General features: G+C 36.0%; 1 protein-coding gene across 1 annotated transcript in view; it reads left to right on the top strand.

Moving 5' to 3' along the window:
* Positions 1 to 19,204, top strand: part of TOPBP1 (DNA topoisomerase II binding protein 1) — a 58,066-nt gene that overhangs the window by 31,663 nt on the left and 7,199 nt on the right. Inside the window, exons 16-26 of the mRNA XM_081797538.1 lie at positions 3,434 to 3,557; positions 4,132 to 4,278; positions 4,397 to 4,499; positions 6,438 to 6,630; positions 8,214 to 8,434; positions 9,260 to 9,426; positions 9,660 to 9,771; positions 12,996 to 13,159; positions 14,156 to 14,293; positions 16,230 to 16,319; positions 16,487 to 16,648. Coding sequence (XP_081653664.1) covers positions 3,434 to 3,557; positions 4,132 to 4,278; positions 4,397 to 4,499; positions 6,438 to 6,630; positions 8,214 to 8,434; positions 9,260 to 9,426; positions 9,660 to 9,771; positions 12,996 to 13,159; positions 14,156 to 14,293; positions 16,230 to 16,319; positions 16,487 to 16,648 — 1,621 coding nt within the window. The remainder of the gene's footprint in view (positions 1 to 3,433; positions 3,558 to 4,131; positions 4,279 to 4,396; positions 4,500 to 6,437; positions 6,631 to 8,213; positions 8,435 to 9,259; positions 9,427 to 9,659; positions 9,772 to 12,995; positions 13,160 to 14,155; positions 14,294 to 16,229; positions 16,320 to 16,486; positions 16,649 to 19,204) is intronic.

Raw genomic sequence — 19,204 nt, 5'->3', positions numbered from 1 at the left:
AATAAAAAAAAGAGAAAAAAAATAAAATGTATCTGAGATAGTTATAAGCATCTTAATGTGTTTAATGTATCTGTTGTAGAAAAGAAAAGCTTTCTTACTTGTTAGAACTAATATTTGTATTACCTGTTTTGTATATTAATATATCTACTGTATGATTACATATTATTATATTTATATTACCTTTTACCAGTTGCTGAGCTCTTAGTAAGAGCCAAGCTTTATCTCATTTCATTCTCACAAGAGTCCTGTGAGGGTGTATATATTTGTCAAAGTTGAGTGCTTTATTGTATATTCTCTTTGCATGTGGACTTGATGTAAGACATAAAAAGAACCTATAGAACTTGAATTTTAATAAGACTTAAAATGCCAGTCCTCTCAGTGTAAAAAATAGATTCTGTTGCTGAAATTCCTAAATAAGATTTAACTGATTAAAAGTTTGCTTAAATCTATTCCTTGGGGCGCCTGGGTGGTGTAGTCAGTTAAGTGTCCATCTCTTGGTTTTGGCTCAGATTGTGATATCAGGGTCATGAGATTGAGCCCTGCGTCGGGCTCTGCACTCAGCAAGGAGTCTGCTTAAGACTTTATCTCCCTCTCCCTCTGTCCCTCCATCCCCACTCCCAACTCGTGCACACACTTACTCACTCTCTAAATAAATAAATCTTTAAAAAAAGTCTATTTCTGGGGCGCCTGGGTGGCTCAGTTGGTTAAGCTACTGCCTTCGGCTCAAGTCATGATCCTGGAGTCCCTGGATCGAGTCCTGCATCGGGCTCCCTGCTCGGCAGGGAGTCTGCTTCTCCCTCTTACCCTCCCGACCCTCCCCCCTCTCATGTGCTCTCTCTCTCAAATAAATAAATAAAATCTTTTTTAAAGCAAAATATTTCTGAAAGGGATTTCTCAGACTTGGTGAAGTCTCTAATATGTAGAGGTTACAATATTTATATGTTCATAGGGTTATCTGTTCTCAAATGAAACTGTCCCACTTATTCCCATCCATAAGCTAGAACCTGAACATCCTGAAGAGATATCTGATACTGCCTCCCACTTCCTACAGTTAAACATCTAGGCCAGATCTCTTCAGCATGTCATAGCATTACCTCTTCTAAAAGGATTTCACAAATATAACAACTACCTTTTTTTTTTTAATTAGGTGCCACGCCCAATGTGGAGCCCAGTACATGGCTTGAACTCATTACTCTGAGATTAAGACCTGAGCTGAGATCAGGAGTCAGACACTTAACCAACTGAGCCACCTAGGCGCCCCATAACTTAACTACTTTTATCATTTTAAAAAATGAAAGTCATCAGAAGGCACATAATCATAGAATTTTAGTATGTAAATGCCTGTGCCTGATGACACTGGAAGAAAACAGAGTATTCATATGTTTACATACATATGTAAAATCACTTAAAATGCTGCAGCCACAAGGCTGAAACAGATATAGGGACTCAGATACCAGGAGCAGCGTTTCTGTCAGTAACAGGACTTTACCAAGAGTTGTTCACAATCTGGCAAAGTTACAAATTAAGCAAAGTATAGTCTTCCATCAGTTGCTTAGTAGTTGGATGTTTGATACATTAGTGTATATTTAAACTGGAAAAAAAAAACTCATTTGTGTTTATAAGTAAAACAGGCCTCAGACTCATCTAATTATAAACAAACTTTTTTTTAACCTCTGAATTTGTGTCAGGACATTAGAAAATCATGCAAGATATGGGATAATTGTATGTATAACTCTTCCTCAGAATTTCTAGCATCCCTTCACCTTACTAAATGCTAGTACCACCCCTCATCATATAAACACATTATTATAACAACCAAAATCACTCCCACAAATTTACAAAATAGCTTGTAAAGTAACAATTTTGCTGAAAGCACTGATCTAGGCCAGAGGATCAGCCATCTGTTTTTGTAAGTGAGGTTTTATTGGAACACAGCCATGCCTGTTAGTTTACATATTATCTATGGCTGCTTTCATGCAAGGCAAGAGTTGAGTAGTTTTAACTTTTTACATTTACAACTTTTTGCCCTGCAAAGCCTAAAAAATTTATTATCTAGCCTTGTAAGAAAAAATTTGCTAATTCCTGATCTAAACCTTTGAGGATCATTGACAGTCTGTCGTTAAAGGGTCTCGGAGGACTGAAACTCACATTTTCCATATTATTGCAGTGAGGCATGAGCAAGATGAATCGGGCAGAAATGTTCCTCTTATTTTTTTAATTATAATTTATTTAAGTTTCTATTGTTTTCCCTAACAGCAGAAGTAGAAACAACTATTAGACTAACAAATTAGGCAAGGTGTTCTTTACTATTATTTTGAAGGAAACACAGACAATAGAGTAGAAAATAGAGATGTTTATAATATAACTTAGAGGGAGATAGGCCTTCTTAATTTGTTTAACTTGGATATTTAGAAAGTAGAGTTATTTCTTATTTAGGAAATGGAAAGTATGTTAAGCGTCCATAATGAGAAACCTATTTATTTTGGTGATTATATTCAGAAATAAAATTTTTACTTTCTCTTTGGTTTTTACTTGATTTTAAGAAGGATAGTATATATTTTACAATTTTTAAATTATTTTCCTAGGTCAAGAAACTATTCCATGGGAAGAATCAAGAGATTGTAGGCTAATGTACTCATTAAGAGTATGGGTTTTGAAGTCAAAACTGGCTCTACCACTTACTGAATATCCTTAAACATGTTACTTAACCTTCAGTTTCCTTATCTGTAAAGTAGATATAATAATATCAGTGTGTTAGGATTGTTGAGAGGAATAGGTGAGATGTGTAAAGTACATAGTTTATTATGGCACACAGAGCAAATGTACAATGACTAGTAACTGCCAATAACTGGAGGACAGATTGGATGCTTTGCCTATTTGATTGATTTTTTTTATTCTTATGTTAATCCCCATACATTACATCATTAGTTTTAGATATAGTGTTCCATGATTCATTGTTTGTGCATAACACCCAGTGCTCCATACAGAATGTGCCCTCCTCAATACCCATCACCAGGTAACCCATCCTCCCACCCCCCTCCCCTCTAGAACCCTCAGTTTGTTTTTCAGAGTCCATCGTCTCTCATGGTGCTTTGCCTATTTGATTGATTTTTAAAATACCTTTATTGTTACTATAAAGTGATACTCATTGTAAAAAAAGAAAATTTAAACAATTCAAAAAAGTATAAAGAAGCAAGTAATATTTTTAAAGATTACCCTCCAGATCTCTCTCTGAACTTACATACCTAGAGAGATATATGTAAAATTTGACCAAAAAAAAAAAAAAAATGGAGCCTGTCATTTAATGTCCATGATTACTCTAGATAGTGAAAGTTGGGTGAAGGTGAATATATTCTGTTCGTAGAGAGTAATGATCATCTTAAACTCAGATATTTCTCTTAGTTATTTGTTTTTTAAAATTTGGTTGTTTCAGATGGAGTTTTGATGAAACGGTGACTCATTTCATTTATCAAGGCCGACCAAATGACACTAACCGAGAGTATAAATCTGTAAAAGAAAGAGGAGTACACATTGTTTCAGAACACTGGCTTTTAGAAGTAAGCAATACTTTTTTTCCTTCCCTCTCTGTTAAATGAGAATGTATACAAACATTGTTTCAGGACACAAACCAGTTTCCATGTACGTAAACAAGTTTGATAACCTTAGTTAACAGTGCACATTTCATTTCTTTAGCATTAAAAACTTAAGATCAGTCCCTAAATACTTAAGTCTTTAATGGGTACTCTTTCCAATTTCTCTGATTCTTTTCCCTAATTAAAGATGATGTGAAAGATAATATTATAGTAATTTAAGGAGAATTAATTTAGCATGCCAATGCAGTTCAGAACTGTTTTCTTTCTGGGTATTCCCAGGAGTATGAATGATACCTTGGCAAAAGCATAGGAATGAATTAGATCTTATTCTTCAGTGTACATGACATTAAAATTAGTGAGAACAATTTTGTCATTTGTATGATGGTATGTTTCAGTGTCACCTACTTTTCAAAATTTTAATTCTGTAAACTTCTGCTGTCTTAGGACATAACCTATTGGTTGTCCTTATTCTACTTAACGTAATTTACTCACTAAGATGTTTTTCAGTCCTGTTTTAAAGCATGCCATTATATTGCAGTGTGCGCAAGAGTATAAACATCTTCCTGAATCTCTTTATCCACATACTTACAATCCCAAAATGAGCTTGGATATCAGTACAGTGCAAGATGGCAGACTCTCTAATAGTCGACTACTCTCAGCGGATTCAACAACAAAGGATGATGAGGTAGATAATATGGATAACACATTTACCTCCTCCTTAAGCTGAATGTATAATCATACAGTGCTGTGAAACTTTATGCAGTGACTTGGTTTAAGAAATTGTAACTTTTTTCCTTGAATAGCCAAATCATTTGCCTATAGAAGAAAACGATATAGACAGTATAACCACCAGTAACAAAGAATCAGCAAAATCAAATGGAGATGAAAGGAATGACTCTAAAGGAGGTAAAATATTTTAAATAACAAAAAAATTTTGTTTACAAACATATATCTTTCATACAGAATGCTTCCTTTGCTCGGAAAGACAAAGTTGTTTTCTGTGTCGCTATAAAGCATATATTTGAGGATTGAATTGAAGTTCCATGCCAGTCATTAAGTAATAATATGCAGAGCTTTAGTGATTTATAAGTGTGAAACTTGTGAAATCTGTGGAACTAGGTATTTTACAGAGGTAGTGTGATACAGCCCTATTTTGTGAAAGGTAGGTGGAATTGATGGTTTTGTAAAAATTTGTTCTTTGGTTCAGTTCATTCCAGAAACTTTCAAAAAGCTTTAGTATATGTATAATATATTTTGACATATGCACATGGTTTAAAGGTATGGAAGGATGCATGAAGAGTTTCTCCCACTCTTCTAATGTTTTTAGTTTCTTAGGTGTCCTAGAGCTTTATGCATACACAATCAATCATAAATACATATATTCTCCTGTACTTTTAAAAAAATGTATAAAGGGTGGACATACTATATATGCTGTTTTATAATTTGATCTTTATCTTTTTGCTTAATAGTTCAACTTGTGCAGTGTTTCATATTGGTACATGAGCTTCTTTGGTCTTTTTCTTTTTCTTTTCCGACTGTATAGTATTCATTGTGTTGACCAAGAAGAAGAGGCTGTAAAGCAACCAAAAGCTATTATTTGGGGTTTTCAGGATTGCGGGTGATATAGTCCACTGAAACTCCTTATTGCAAGCAGGGAGTACAGGCTTATATAGGCAAAAACCCCACAAGGTTATATAACTTGTTTTGAAAGAAATATGATTGGTGTTGTCAGAGTTTATTTTTTTTTAAACATTTTATTTATTTGAGAGAGAGCACAAGCCAGAGGAAGGGCAGAGGGCGAGGGAGAAGCAGGCTCCCCACTGAGTAGGGAGCCAGATGTGGGGCTCCATCCCAGGACCCTGGGATCATGACCTGCGCTGAAGGCAGACGCTTAACCAGCCGAGCTACCCAGGTGCCCCTGATGCTGTCAGAGTTTAAACTGATACAAGATTATTATTTGGCTAACAGGTCATATCTCTTTTTCAGTCCAAAATAGAAGGATATGTTCTAGGAGGTGCTGGAGTTGGCAATTGACAAGTCACAGTTGACAGCAGTTAACAGTTCATGGTGTTCTGGGAATTGAAACAGGAGACTGTGCGTAGGTCCTACTTTCTCAGCGTCCTTTGACTGTTTTGAGTGACTCTCTTAGCGGTGCTTCATTTTGAATTTTCTTTTCACAATTGTATGAATGGCCATTTAGTCAGTCCCTTTTATGGGCATCCAGGTTATTTCTGATTTCTTGCTATTACAAAGAGTGCTGCAGTGAATAAATTTGTATCTATATATGTCCTATTTTTAATGAATTAATATTTTCTATTTTCCTTACTTATTTTACCCTACTTACTGGAGCTTTCCTTATGACTTACCTATTTAGTTAGTCCCACTCAGTTCATTCCAAAAATGTTTATTTAGTACCATTGCGTTTAATCTACAAGGAAACCAAAAATAAATATATTGTGGTCTGTTTTCAAGGACCATAGGGGAAAATCACATATGTTAATTTCTGTAATGTACCTCAGAGTGTGGTACATAACACAGGAGAGGGTCAGAAGCAGGCAGGGGGCTCTACAAAAGGGATAATCACCAGGTCTTAGCAGTGTGTCTTAGTAGAGCTTCTTGATTTTTTTCATACACAGTCGTCCTGGTAAGGACTGCCTTTATGTTCTGAGTATTCCTAGTCTTAGTACATTACTATAGCCTGTTGTAAGTATTCAGTAAATGTCAAGTTAATAAATTTGTGTTCAGCCAGATCTAGACAAAACAGTTAATGTGAATGAGATGCGATAAAAAAGAGAAACTTAAAAAAAGAGAAACTTAATTGGTGTATTTTTGTGTGTTTTCAAGCTCTGACACAGACCTTGGAGATGAGAGAAAACTTTCAAAAGCAGCTGCAGGAAATAATGTCTGCAACATCAATAGTGAAACCCCAAGGACAGAGGGCTTCCCTTTCAAGAAGTGGTTGTAACAGTGCTTCTTCAACCCCTGATAGCACTCGCTCTGCCCGCAGTGGGCGAAGTAGAGTCCTGGAGGCACTGAGGTATGTACCCGTCACTGATGGCAGAAAGGAGTGACTCGGTGACTTGAGAGAGGGGTAGCTCATTCTTTAGCTTCCTGCTGGCTCAGTTCCACAAGTTAAGCCTAATTTTGCACCTTTTCTGGGGTGGGGGTGTGGCAATCAGTAAAGAAAAAGATTAGAATATCAGGACCAGGAAAAGGGTTATACTACTGGGCTTTATTTAGCCCAAACTATATATATTATATACTGGTTATGTGGCCTTTTACTGGCTAGCTTTTCCTTCCTCCCTGGCTTTTTCTCCTTCCGTCCCTTGTTCCAAGCAGTTCTAGAATTCTTACTTTGGGGTAGGAAGCAGACAAAGCTTTATTCCATACCAAGCAACTGCTTTGACATTGTGGTGTGATTAATATTTTTTGTAACCTCCCCTGAGAAGAAAATGATTTTAAGATCCAGTTTGCCTCATTTGAAATGGATTCAATGGGTAATTCTCTCTGTTTTGTCATGTTAGTGTAAATATTAGTTCTAAATTAGTTATTTCTTATTAAAACTACATGTATTTTGTATTCTCTTTACAAATTTATCTTCTAGGAAAGGTGATTACAGATCTCAGTGTGATATGATTGAAGTTCAGTAGTATAACTTCATCTTTTTCCTGATAGAAGAATCTCCAATTGTATGACGAGTGTTAGGGGACTTGTATCTTGAATTGATTGATAGAACTATGCATCTGTCTTAAGCTACCTATATATTTCATGAGGCCAATTCTATATCTGCATGCTGAGTGAAAGTGGCTTTTTGTTTAATATACTTCAGATCATGTGTTGTCATTACAGAGAGCCTAAATCTTGTGCCAAGTCAGAGTAGATAAATAAACTCAGAATAAAAGGCTGCCTTCCTTGTATTTGAGGCAAATGAACTCTGGGGGTACCATGAGCTTTGGTAAAATATATTTGTTAAGATTCCACTTATATATATATATATATATATACATAGAAGGAAAATAGTTGGAATTATATTTACTCTAGTGGAATTGTTAAAATTATGACATAAAACACACTTCACTCTAGTTCAGTATATGGCTGGTCTATCTTAGACTCTGGGAGGTTTGGTTACCAAGAGCCAAAGGGACCTTCTTTTAAGGCACCTTTTATAGTACCCTTTTATAGTACTAATTATAGTTCTTATTATTTCAAGTGATAAAAATACAAGTACTCGTAAGCAAAGTTTTCTAAACTTTACCATGCTTCCCTAAGCCTGTATAATTAAGAGAAATTCCATTTTTAAATATAGCAATCATTTTAGAATTTTAAAATAATTTCTTGACAGTAAACTTTCCCTTTTGAAGTTTTAAATAAATGGACATTTAATCAAAATAGATGTTTTCTTTTCTAACTAAAATATTTTGTAAGTTTCTGGAAGAAATACTTTAAAAAGAAAAAAATGTCCCAAAGTGCATTTACTCAATATTTTGAGGTAGCTTTCTCTTTGCTAGATGGTGGGCATATAAAGGTGAGCCTCAAAATTGCAATCTAACTTACGGAATTTATGAGTGTAGGTTTTGTTATAGTTATCTGTTTATTAAAATTGTCACTTTTATTCCTTAGGCAGTCGCGTCAAATAGTACCTGATGTCAACACAGAGCCCTCCCAGAATGAACAGATCATTTGGGATGACCCGACAGCCAGGGAGGAGAGAGCAAGGCTTGCCAGCAATCTGCAGTGGCCTAGTTGTCCCACACAGTATTCTGAGCTTCAGGTTGACATTAAAAAATTGGAGGATTCTCCTTCCCAGGAGCCTTTACATGATTCAGAAATTGCTAAACAGGGTAATGAAAAGAAATCTATTCATTTGTTTGCATTAAGTACATGTTGACTTCTTAAAAATAGATAAGCACATTGCGGTTCTCTGAATTACACATGCAAACAAAAAACTTACTAGATATTTCTGATTTTGGTCTAAATGAAAGAGAAAAAATTAAAATTGAGGTAACTTATCAGTAAAATTGAAAAATATATTTTGATTCTTAAATTTGGAAATGGAGGCTTGGGCAGTTTTTTCCAGACTTAGTTTTCACTATTATTCTTCCTGTCATTCTCCTCCTTTGTACATTTGTATCATTAATGTTTGTTTTCTTCCTAGTCATCTAGTTTTCATCTAAGTCTTCTAAATTCCACCCAGTAGGTACCTACATTTGTTCTTTGGATTTGTATGTGTTCCTTTCTGAATTCTTCTGGTTTTTTCCCCTTGGGCTTTACCTTGAAGACAGAATGATTCCTGTCTTTCATCTTTGGTCATCTTTTTCCCCCATTTTCTCATATCACATGATTATGTTTCTGCACTAGGTAGATTTTCTCCAAGTGTAACATTGCTTTCATTTTACAAATTTAGGTTACATTTTACTGATGAAAGCTTGGTATATAAAGAAAAGGTTGGGAGAAGCCCACAGATAACACCATTTGCCTTTTTAAAAAGCTAATTAATTGCATTTATTTATAAGCTCTAGAAATAGGCTGTCTCTTTTGCATGTACTTTTTACATTGCAGAATTTGTGTTTAATTTCATCTTGGTTAAGACAGATGAGAATATTTGCCTGAATTTTTTCTTAGTCATATTTGGATAACATAACACTGCAGCATTTTATTGCCCTCAGCTGTCTGTGATCCCGAAAACATGTGTGTGACTGAAGCCCCAAAACACCCGATCTCTGAAGAACTGGAAACACCGGTAAAAGACAGCCACCTGATCCCTACACCTCAAGCCCCCAGTATTGCCTTCCCCCTAGCCAACCCACCAGTGGCTCCACACCCTAGAGAAAAGGTTAGTTTATCCTTAGTGTGATGATACACCTTTTTGATATTACTGTTACGCTGCATTAAGAATATGCTGATACCACTACCAAGAGTTCACAAATGTTGAAACTGCATTTCTTTGCATGCTATTATTTCTGTATTTGATAAGTCAAAAGACTAAAAATGTCACTTAAAACCATTTACCTGATTGATAGCCTTTTTACTGTTAATTTTTTCTAAAATAAAACTCTTCCATTTCAGATTATAACAATAGAGGAAACACATGAAGACTTAAAAAAACAGTATATATTTCAGTTGTCATCTCTGAATCCTCAAGAACGTATTGATTATTGTCATCTGATTGAAAAACTAGGTACAAGTATTTTAAGTTAAAAATGTAACCTTCCTTGGAAGTCAGTGTAGTTGATATCATTTGTAAGATGTACAAATTGAGAGAAAAAAGATGGGTGGGGCACCTGGCTGGCTCAGGTGGTAGAACATGCAATTCTTGATCTTGGGTTCATGAGTTTGGGTGTGAACCCTACTTAAAAGATGGGTAACTTGTCTTAGGCAGTATGTATTGCCTCAGCATTAGAACTTTGACTTTATATAGGTCTAAATCTAAAGTCACTGGGTCATAGGATTTAAACATTTAAAGATTTAAATTGAAACCAACCATTAAAATGATTTAAGAATCTCTTGTGCTGCCTTGGGCTTTTGTTCACTGATGAACTCATTGAAGTTATAGACTTAAAATAAAACTGCATTTTTGTGAAGTTGAAGGCACAGTAATACCCAGACAGGAGCTCCTTCTTATGTAACATTCTTATTCCATTATTATCAGACTCTCCACCTGACATCATTCTGGAAGCAGCATACTAGACAGGTAACCTGGTGCTCTAAGCAGTACTGTCCAATAGAAAGATAGCGAAAGCCACATGTTTAATTTTAAACTTAGTAGTAGCCACATTTTAAAAAGGAAAAAAAAAATCGAGTGAAATTAATAAAACATATATTTTATTTAACCTATACACAAAATATTATATTCAACATGTAATTAATATAAAAAATGAGATTTTACCCTTTTTTTTTTTCCTTACTAAGTTTTTGAAATCTCAGGTATATTTTGCACTTCTAGCACATCTCAATTTGGTCTGGCTGTGTTTCAGGTGTCTGATAGCCACGTGTGGCTAGTGGCTACTGTATTGGACAAAGTAGCTCTATAGATGGAAAGTATAGGAAGAGAACTCAGTCTGACAGCTTCATATAGAGGAAACCTTAAATAACGGTTGTTTTTAATGACGGCCCTGAGTCAAGAAAAGGTTAAATGTAACTTAGTGCTGTCCTTTTAAGAATGTGGAAAACTATGATTTTTTTTTTCTTAAAGATTTCTGTCAAATACAGTCATACAGTTGAGAAGCTATGTTTCTTGGAAACTGGACTCAATGTGGAACACTGTTTCCTGGTCACCCAATAAATTAGATAGAGTTATAAATCAAAATCGTTCAACTTTACCTAGAGCTTTCAGAACAGAAGAAGCTGCTTCATGTGTCTGTCTCCTATATTTTGTTCCATCTCTGTAAACTCTGGACAGGAGTAGTATCAACTAGCAGAGAATTGTCTAGAAGAAGACAGCGAAGAGAGGCAGATGAGGACAGATTGTGCTGGAACGGAGTCTGAGCAGAAAGGTTTTGATAGTAGAATGCAAAGAGATCCTTCATTTTATAAATGAAGCAACTGTGGCCAACTGATTCACATAAATAGTCTATTATGTTGTCTGGATTACAGAATAAATCTGTTAAATAGAATTCGATCCCAGTATAATAGGGAATTTTCACCTTCTTGTTCTTTTGTCACTCTGATCCTGGGTGAGTTACTGTGTACTTGTGTCATCATGGGTAGATTGCAGATAATAATAGTGATCTACCTTCATAGAGTTGTGAGGATTAAATGAGTTAATAATCTGGAGCACTTCCAGCAGTCAGATATTGATATTACTTGTGTATTACTTGATATTACTCTGTGTATACTATGTGCTCAAACAGTTGCCTCTCTTAGTCATCTGTAAAGCATGAGTAGAGTTCGTATGTGTCATTGAATTCTTACAAAGTCTTGAATACAACTCTTTCTAACCCATAATCAAGTTAACTTCTAAAGTATAAATCAAAAATCAATCAGTAAAGCCATGCTTTACATAAATTTATGCCTTCTTTCCTCAAAGTCAGGCATCGTACCGCTGTATCTGAGAAGAGGGTTCAGCTTCCACCTGCTGCTTCATCTCTGTTTCCCTAGCGTGTGTGTTTTCCTTCCAAGCTTCTGCGTTGTTGGGCTGCTGACCTTATTTCCACTCAAAAAATTTTCTTCTGCTTTTAGTCTATAGGAGCCCCTTTTTGACTTCCATCTCCTTGATTACCCATATTCAATGCTTGGAAATTGCAAAAGTAGTTGAGACTTAAGAAATATACCAACAGTAGTATATGGCCTCTATTTATATTCTGTTTTTATATTTTAATTGTAACAAACCAAGTGCAGACAAACAGGAAAGTTTGAATAGGAATTTAGTATTGAAATAGCAAAGAATTTTTGTTAATTATATTAGATCTGATAATAGCATTAGGGCTGTATAAAAAAATTACCATGTATTTTAGAGATGCATACTGAATGGATAGGGGTAGAGTAACAGGATGTCTGGAACTTTATTTTTTTTTTAAGATTTTATCTTAAAAGAGAGAGAGACAGTGAGAGAAGGAACACAAGCAGGGGGAGTAGGAGAGGGAGAAGCAGGCTTCCTGCGGAGCAGAGAGCCTGATACGGGGCTCGATCCCAGGACCTTGAGATCATGACCTGAGCCGAAGGCAGACACCCAACAACCGAGCCACCCAGGTGCCCTGGAACTTACTTTAAAATAGTTAAGCCCAAAAGGGGTAGACTGAAATAAGGGTGGCAAAATTTTGATAATTTAAGAATCAGTATATAGGATTTCATTTTACTATTTTTCTTTCTGTTTTAAATTTTCATTAAAAATATTATGGGGGGATGCCTGGGTGGCTCAGTTGGTTGGGTACCTGCCTTCGGCTCAGATCATGATCCCAGAGGCCTGGGGTCGAGTCCTGCATCAGGCTCCCTGCTCAGCGGGGAGTCTGCTTCTCCCTCTGCTGCCCCTGCTGCTTGTGCTCTCTGTCTCTATCTCTGACAAATAAATAAAATATTTAATAAAAATAAAATAAAAATGTTAATAGGGGTTAAGTGGCTGACTTCGGCTCAGGTCATGATCCCAGGGTCCTGCGATCAAGCCCTGCGTTGGGCTCCCTGCTCTGCGGGGAGCCTGCTTCTCCCTCTCCCTCTGCCTGCCGCTCCCCCTGCTTGTGCTCGCTGTCAAATAATCTTTAAAAAAATATATTTTTTATTTTATTTTATTATGTTAGTAAAAAAATATTTTTAAAAAATATACGTATGTGAAGTAAAATAAGTGTCAGTCAAGGTTTTTCAGTTTATTTGGTGCATTTTATTTATAAATAATTTCTATGCAGAGTTGACATGTTTTTCCTAGGAAGAAATTAAGAATTCCAATCACGTATCAGTTTTTCTCTACTTTAGGTGGATTAGTAATAGAGAAACAGTGCTTTGATCCCAATTGTACACACATTGTTGTGGGACATCCACTTCGAAACGAGAAGTATTTAGCCTCAGTGGCAGCTGGGAAATGGGTGCTTCATCGCTCCTACCTGGAAGCATGCCGGACTGCTGGACACTTCGTGCTGGTGTGTATTCAAATTAATATGAAGAATCATTTTTCGTTAAAAGTAATTGTTCTAATAATTGATTCTAGTTTTTACACTAACCATTCATATAATTGAAATAACCAAATACGACCAATGATTATACCAATTTTACAAGGTCCACATTAACAGAGCAAAAAAATTTAGAGATCACAGACCCAGATTCTCAGTTATATGAGTTTTATTTAATTTTAATCTGGGCTTTTTTTTTTTCCCTCTTTGGAATAACATTAGAAAATTTCAGGATTACCTCATTGTAAGCTTTTTATCCTTACTGCCAGCCCATTAAATATTAAATTGTTTGGGGACGCATGGGTGGCTCAGTCAGTTAAGCATCTGCCTTTGGTTCAGGTCATGATCCCTGGGTACTGGGATCAAGTCCCGCATTGGCTCCTTGTTCGGTGGGGAGCCTGCTTCTCCCTCAGCCCCTCCCCGCTGCTCATGCTCGCACTCAGCTCGGTCTCCCTCTGACAAATAAAATCTTTTAAAAAAAGAACATTTTTTTTTAAATATTAAATTGTCTGAAATATTTTGGTCCCTAACTAACCATCACAGTAATATCTATCATGTAGTTTTTGAAGTTTTCGATCTTGATTGAAAGGGATCTGATTTCTATGGACAGGTAATCAAGGTGTTAACACATACCTCCACTGAGAACATGTCCTTCTGTGAAGTTCATCTTAAAATGGATGAAGCCCAATAATCTATATATTACCAATTACTAAGGTGTAGTTATCTGTATTTCTTAGGAATGTATACAGTATTTTTCTGATTTCTAATTAAAAGCCAGATATATTTGACCCTCCTATGAAGCCAAATTAATGTACATTTCCTTCCTCTATGCTCATAAACTGATGCTTATTTAGTGCTCTGTATTTATAACAATTGAATGTATAGCTTTTAACTTTTACGTGATCGTGGACTCCTTGAGGACATATTGTAGGACCAGATCCAAAGTTTGTTGTACTAATTGTCTAGGAAGAAGACTATGAATGGGGAAGTAGTTCCATACTCGATGTTTTGACTGGAATCAATGTTCAGCAACGAAGACTAGCACTTGCAGCAATGAGATGGAGGAAAAAACTCCAGCAAAGACAAGAATCGGGCATCGTTGAGGTATTAACATATATATGGTGATATGAACAGCATTCAGTGTCATGACTATTACAGATTTTAATTTTAAGAGAATGTGCTTATTAACAAAATAATAATTCTTGTCTTTTATGCTTTGTTGATATACTTAGTTCGGGCATTCTAAATTGGGCTTAATATTAATTCCTAATTCTTTTAATTATGATTGCGAGGAAGATATATATAATGTTGATGGCTCTTTTAAAAATATATGTGTAAATGGGGTGCCTGGGTGGCTCAGGTGGTTAGGCATCCAATTCTTGATTTTAACTCAGGTCATGATCTTAGGGTGATGAGATCAAGCCCCGCCATCAAACTCCTCGCTCAGCCAGGAGTTTGCTGGAGATTCTCTCCCTCTTCCTCTGCCTCTCCCCTCACTGTGCATGTGCACACTAGCGCGCATGCTCTCTCTCAAATACGTAAATCTTTTTTTATTTTATTATTATTTTTTAAAGATTTTATTTATTTGACAGAGAGAGACACAGCCAGAGAGGGAACACAAGCAGGGGGAGTGGGAGGGAGAAGCAGACTTCCAGCGGAGCAGGGAGCCCGATGCGGGGCTCGATCCCAGGGCGCTGGGATCATGACCTGAGCCGAAGGCAGATGCCTAACGACTGAGCCACCCAGGCACCCCCATAAATCTTTTTTTTTTAAAAGTAAAAAGGCATAAAAATAATTTAAATATATGTGTAAAATGTGACCCATACTGTATTTCTTCCAAAGACTCTTCAGCATCTGCCTTCAGGGGTTCTTAATGTGGGATCCACAGACTCTTCCAAAGGAGTTGTAGATCACATTCAGGAAGGCTGTTTATACACTTTGGATGGGGCAGGGAATACATCCTTATTTTTACTAACCTCCAATTGAAAACATTTCCTTTTACTATAGAAGTCTAGGTAAAAATCACAACACTATTAATAGTACTTGTGATTTTACCCCAACAGAAATAAGATATCTTTGCTTTGCATTATAATTCCAAGTATCTTGAGATACTGCTTATGTTCACTTTTTTTAATTGAAATATAGTTGATGCACGGTGTTACATTAGTTTCAAGTGTGTAACAGATTTGACAGCTATTCATTATGCTCACCACAAGTGTAGCTACCATCTGTCTTTATACTTTAAAATTATAATAATCTATCCAGCCACCACTAGGTCTTTTATTTAATTCATTAATACAGAAGCACATCTATTATGTCACAAATTTGTAAATATTTTATTTTTAATAAAATGGGTTTTTTGGTAATCCTTTACACTTTATGTTAAAACCAGTATTTTAAAACATTATTAATATGGCACAAATTACATTTCAATAAAGCTGTTTCTTTAAAAGAATTATTTAGAGAACAGATCCATAGGTTTCACTGAACTGTCAAAGGGGTCCATGGCTCACATAAAGGTTAGAAACCCAAGTTTTAAATAATCTTGTGCAATGTATTCTGAGTTCTCTACTGTGTCCAAGCCCTTGTTAGCCTTAATTCCCTTCTTTTAGAGTAATTCCACTGGCTCTTGTTGTTATTCCCTAGTGAAATATTTTATATTTCTGATTCGCAAACATTTTCAAGAGAAATATAATGGGGGCTTCATCTAATTTGAGAAGTTGTGCATTAAGTTCTACCCTGGATTAATTATAAGAAAAAATACAACAAAAGGCTAAACAAAAGTCAAGTTGCTTTGTTTTCATATTAATCATTAAACATTTTCCTTCATTCTTCAAGTATTTATTGATGACCTACTATGTGCCAAACACCATGGCTATGTGTTTTCAGAGTATTCTGACCAGAGACAATTACCACTGTGGCAGATGGTAAAGGTTATAAGATTATTTGTTGACATAAAACTGAATTTACAGATAAAATAATGTATTATTTGCATTTATTTCCCAAATAATTTCAACACTGATTATTTTTTCATTTGTAGGGGGCATTTAGTGGGTGGAAAGTTATCTTATATGTTGACCAATCCCGAGAAGCAGGATTCAAACGCCTTCTTCAGTCAGGAGGAGCAAAGGTTTGTTTGTATTCAGTCAATTTACAGAATTTTTTACACAAATTATTTTCCAAACAAGATTGCTGTGATCAGTTCTTAATTTTCGGTACTTTGTGAAATGACAATCCTTAAGTACAGATTTTACAGTTGAATTACTCTGGGACACTGATAGCTTCTTATTTCTTTAGGTACTACCTGGTCATTCTGTACCTTTGTTTAAAGAAGCCACACATCTCTTTTCTGACTTCAATAAACTGAAACCAGATGACTCAGGAGTTAATATAGCAGAAGCTGCCGCCCAAAATGTGTACTGCTTGAAAACAGAGTACATTGCTGATTATCTGATGCAGGTTTGTAAGATTTTGTCCTTGATCTCCTCATCACCAGAGATAGGCTTATATATATAGGGATGTGACCACACAGCAAAACCCTTGGCTTGTTTATTAATAGAATGTTTGGCTCCAGTTGTTCACTTTCATTTCATTCAGTTTCATTCTACTTTTTATAATATTGAGTACCATGTAAACATTTAGCTTGGAGTTAAATGAAGCAGGTATAAAAATCTAGGTACCTCTAAAAGCTTTAAAAGTGCCCTTTATAATGTTGGAATATTGCTGTTCACAAATAGCCTAAGTTTTGATTTGAATGGGCAAAGAAAAATCTTTCTGATGGCAGAACACCTAAATTGCCATCAGGAATCAGCAAGGTATGACACATGATAATAAATGTCTTACTACAAAGGATTTCAAACATAATGGTATAGAAATAAGGGGAAGCCAAAACTCAGCCTGCTGTGTAATTTTTACTGTTTGTGTTTGGGAGTTGCTCAGGATATATAGAAAGAATGGCTAAAACATAAACAATAAAACCTTTTTCATAAAGCAGTGGGATGTACTGATTGGAATTGGTAAGCCAATACTAACTCCTAGAAACACCTAAATCACTTTTTTTAAAAGCTCAAGTTTTTTTGTTCCCTGCTTTTCTCAGGGTTGTATTGTGTGTCAGACACTAGATTTCTGGAGGAATGCAGTGGGGGGAGTGGGCTGCTCTGTATTTCTACATCTGAGCTCATTATTTCCTACCTAGCTCTCAGAAGTAGGTAAAACAGAATACTTCTGTGGGGGCAAAGGAGTAGACTAGGGAAGGGAGAGTAGTGACTTCATGTTCAAGTTCATGGTCAAGATAAGCCAAGCACAAGTAAGGCTCTTGAGATAGGCCCACCCCAGTGTTCTGACCTCAGGTTAAATGCTGTGGGGGGGTGGGGAGGTGGCGGTGGGCATTAATTAAAAAGCTGGGTGCAGTGGCTGCAGGGATCTTGGTGGTGACAGCCTTCAACATGTCCTTAGCCATACTGCTCCAATCTGGATGGTCACCCTCTACTTCTACAAACTGGTGTCATCCCAGGATCTCCATTCACCATCCTTTCTCTTCTCTGTTGGATCTCCTGTTTCTGTATCCCATGTCATCCTGATTTGCTCTCATTTGGTTGAAGATCATCTTATAGTAACTTCTTGAGAAAGCACATGGGAGATAAACTGAGATTTTCTTTGTGTGAAAATTCTTTTTTTCTGTGATTGCATTCTTTTATCGTTTGGATGGGCATCAAATTCTAGGTTGGAACCTATTTTCTCCTTAGACTTTTGATTGCTTATCTCCTTGCTTCTAGTATTGCTGTTGAGTAGTTAAAGCCATTTTGATTCATAATCTGTTATATGTAACTAATCTAGTAGGAAGCTCTTTTTGTCCCTAGTTTTCTGAAATTTCAAAATGATAGGCTATCATGAGAGCCTCTTTTTATTATATTGCACATGGTAGGCCTCTTCTGGTTTGGTAACTTGTGTCTTTCAGTTCTGGGAAATCTTGAATTATTTCAATGATGATTTTTTTCCCTCCACTTTCTGTTCTCTCTAGTACTTCTGCTACTTGTATATTGGATTTTCTTATTTCATCACTATTTTTATAATCTTCACTTTTTGAGAGGTTCCCTCAGTTCAGTCTTCTCCTTTTATCAGCTCTTCATTTTGCTATCATGTTTTTAATAAGACCTTTTTAAAAGTTTTTTGAATTTACTTTTAATTTTTTAATATCTTTTTTGCTTCATAGATGTAATACCTTCTACTGGATCTCAGAGGATTTATTGATTTTTTTTTTTTTAACTTATTTCAGTATATTCTCTATCCACTAAACTGCATTTTCCTCTTTGTTTGGGTCTTTGTCTAAGCTGATTGGAAGTACTGAGCACACAGTTGGGTCTTGGCAGTTTCGATCCGGATGCAATAGTCTTGGTGGTCTAGTGGGGACTGTCTTCTGGGTTCATACTTGCATATACTTCTTGAATTGTTTCAGTTTATCCAAAGAGGAGTCTTCCAGTCTGCCTAAAGGAGGAATCTGGCCACCTTTTTTTTTTTTTTTGAGATACAATGACATATGACATTAATTTCAGATGTTCAGCATTACAGTTGTATATATTCATGACTATATAGGCAAAATTATCACCATACATAATGACAGATTTTCTCTCTTATGATAAGAACTCCCAAGATTGTGTCTCTTACCGACTTTCAAATATACCATGCAATATTAACAACTATAGTCACCATGTTGTATATTACATCCTCAGGGCTTATTTTATAACTGTAAGTTTGTACCTCTTGTTCACCCTTACCCATTTCCCCCAGCCCTCACACCCTGCATCTAGCAACCCCCAGTCAGTTCTTTGTATCTGTCCCATTTGGGGTTTTTGTTTTGTTTTTTGTTTTATTTTGTTGTTTTATTTTTTTAAGATTTTATTTATTTATTTGACAGAGAGCGCACGAGCAGGGGGAGTGCAAGAGGGAGAAGCAGGCTCTTTACTGAGCAGGGAGCCCGATGCAGCACTCAATCCCAGGATCCTGGGATCATGACCT

The sequence above is a fragment of the Leptonychotes weddellii genome, chromosome 1 (assembly GCF_054177405.1).
Source record: "Leptonychotes weddellii isolate Sample4059 chromosome 1, ASM5417740v2, whole genome shotgun sequence".
NCBI lineage: Eukaryota > Metazoa > Chordata > Mammalia > Carnivora > Phocidae > Leptonychotes > Leptonychotes weddellii.
Note: the sequence above shows the minus strand (reverse complement) of the source record. Positions and strands in the feature narration are given on the sequence as shown.